At 56.0% G+C, this 2,830-nt stretch overlaps 1 protein-coding gene across 1 annotated transcript; it reads right to left on the bottom strand.

Annotated features, from left to right (window-relative positions):
• Positions 1–2,653: 2,653 nt before the first annotated feature.
• On the bottom strand, positions 2,654–2,747 carry LOC104410796 (V-type proton ATPase subunit e 2; the record flags this gene model as incomplete). Its single annotated transcript, XM_010021060.1, has 1 exon — positions 2,654–2,747. A coding segment is annotated over one exon (94 nt), but the record flags the coding sequence as incomplete, so codon positions are not given.
• Positions 2,748–2,830: the final 83 nt, after the last annotated feature.

Here is a 2,830-nt window from a genome sequence, read left to right as displayed (position 1 = left end):
TACTGGTGGTACCCACCGTCCAGTTGCACCAGCAGAACCAGGACTGGTTCACAGCCTGGACTCCAAGGGCTTGGACTCCTCCTTAAAGACCATCTCAACTCTGCACTCTATCATCTCCACATCAGAACCAGAGCCTGTGGGCTAAGGCAGCTACGGACAGTGGAACCTGGCTCTCGGCCTTGCCCCAGACCTAATCTTTGCATTCCTTGGTTTCTGGCCTTTGCCTTGCTACATAGTGTAGAGCAAAGTCCTCTGCTGCCAGCAGGCTCAAGGCTGCAGCCCCAGCAGGTCCCTCAGATAAACAAGACGCTGTCACAGAGGTGGCCAATGCAGGGCTGTGGCCTGAAGCACTAGGCCTACCCCGTGACTCGATCACTGGTTTGCAGAGCAACCTGGTGCGGTGCTGTAGCTCATGAACGGGGTGGCCCTTCTGCAGTGCCTGACAAGCCCATGGGCTGAAGAACAGCAGTGGCCAGCAAAGTTACTGCAGGATGCAGGTGAGCCAAGAGTTCCAATGAGCTGTTCTGCTCTGCCCAGCCCGACCCCTCTCAGAGCATTCCTGAAGAGTTGTCCTGCTCTCTGCCATGTCTCCCTGTCCTAGGATAATCGCCCATGGTCCCAGGCTCAGCCCTGAGGGCTCAGGGCTTGGTTCCTAAGGCACTGACAAGGTGTCTGCATTTCCTTACATACATTCCCTCCTGGGCACATCAGCCCCACGTTAATCAGGCACAAATCAGGACCCATGGTTCTCTCCCCCATGAGTACAGGCTGGCCCTGCCCCTGGGGGAACCACCTCACTCCAGCCCAGCTGTGCACAGGCACAAGCCTTCCTCCCCTGGGGCTGCAGCCTGGCAATGAACCAAATGAAGTCTGTCACTTTTTACTTGAACTCAGCTGGTCCCACTCCTGTAGCAATAAACAAACCCCTTGAGCCATTGAGATGGGTCTTGGTTTTTAGCTCCTGGCTTGTGGCATGATGGGGGGCTAACACAACTCTGCATAGCACTGCTTCATGCTGCAGCGGAGGGATGATGGAGCTGCTTGCTTCCCTGTGTTCTCTGTGATTCCAGCAGGACAGCTGAGCTCACCTTCCAAGCTGGTAGCAGCAAGGGAAGCTCTAATCCAAACTGAACTCTTTTGATCCTTGGAGCCAGCATCCTCTGCTGCCCTCCCCCTAAAACGAAAAGCCTGGCCACTCAGAGCCTATGGAAGATGTAGTTCCCTGCTTTTTACCTTACTCCCCACCCCAGTCTTATGGAGCTACCTGGGAAAGAGGCCACTAAGCTCTTGAGCTGCTGCACAGCCATAGGGATGGCCCCAGCACAGGAGCCTACCATGAGTGAGGCTGGTCAGGTACCCAAGTCTCCCTCTAGCACATACTCTTGCCTGTGTGTGACCCTGATCCCACAGGACCACTGCACAGGTGCCATGAAGGAGAAAACTTTCCATGCACCGGTGTGCTGCCAATCTCCTGCTCAATAGCTGCGGATCCTTGTTCTCATGGTGCAAAAGAGCAGGGTTAGGAAGGAAGTCTGAATAAAGCCAAGACTGTTCCTCAGCCTCAAAACAGCAAGTGACTCTGCCTCCAGCATCACTTACTAGAAAAAAGATTTATTTCCACAACACAAATCTAACAAACACAAATAAATAAATAAATACAGATAATTTTTCTGATAAATAAGGGGAAACTAAAACACAACACCCTACTTGGTTCTTCTCAGAGCCTGGACACAGGTCAGGGTGGTGGTGATGATACTACTGCAGCTCCCTCACTGCTGAGGTGGGAGGAGACACAGCACCTCTTTAATCCCCTGCAGCAGGCTGCCAAGCAGGGGAACCCCCTGCCCTGCACCCAGCACCACCCTCATCACATCCAAGGGAGTTCACATGCTCTTCTGCCTTCCCTTCTCCCTCCCACAGCCAGAATCTAAGCAACGATGACCCCTACCACAGGGGACTGACCACACAACAGAGGATGCAATGGGCTCCTTGCTGCTCATGCAGAGGGGCAGCCGGTGCCTGAAATGACCAGGGATATGGCAACTAGTTGGGCAGTTTGGGCTATAAGCAGGGGTTTCACCTGGGGGGCTGAGTGTACAGGAGGGACAGGATCCACTGGCACTACACAGAGATCCCCCTCAGGACAGCACTCAGCCAGCTGAGGGGATCTCTCCCTGGCAGCGTGGCTGCTCCCAGGGCCAGACTGACTAAGCCCGCAACCTGGGGTGCTGCCTCCTGTGCTCAGAGACTGGTCCAGGTTGCAGTGCTCAGGGTGTGCTGGGGCAGCAGGTCCAGCCTCTGTCCCAGGACCTCTGGGGGCTGCCTGGTACAGGAGGGTAGAGGCTGGAACAGCAGCAAGAGCTGGGGGAGGGAGAAAAGAGGAGAAATTAGCACTAAACTGCACCCATGAGAGAGCTCCCAGACTTGTGCTGAAGTGCTTGGTTTGCTCAGCAGCCCCACAGTGACACGAGCTCATCACCACCACAACGCATCCAAAACATCTCCCACCCATCCAGGGCCAGGCTGCAGCTCCGTTCCTCAGCCAGACACTGGCAGGCAAGTGGGGGCACCTCTGCTACCCCAGCCCTCTGCCCACTCACGGTGATAGTTTGGCTGGAGGGGTCTCTGTTCGGGTGCCAGCTCCAGGGACTGCTCACTCCCAGAGGAAGCGCACATACCAGATGGTCTCATTCTTCAGCTGCGGCCCGAACAGGGGGTTGGCCTGGGCCAGGATCGCGATGAGCCAGCTGCAAAGGGACCCAACCTGCCGTCAGCCCCGGTAGCACATCCCAGGATCCCGGGACGATGCTGCCTCAAGGGGCTGCTGCCT

The sequence above is a fragment of the Nestor notabilis genome, unplaced genomic scaffold, assembly GCF_000696875.1.
Source record: "Nestor notabilis isolate BGI_N333 unplaced genomic scaffold, ASM69687v1 scaffold21970, whole genome shotgun sequence".
NCBI classification, from domain to species: domain Eukaryota; kingdom Metazoa; phylum Chordata; class Aves; order Psittaciformes; family Psittacidae; genus Nestor; species Nestor notabilis.
This window is presented reverse-complemented; position numbering and strand designations above follow the sequence as displayed.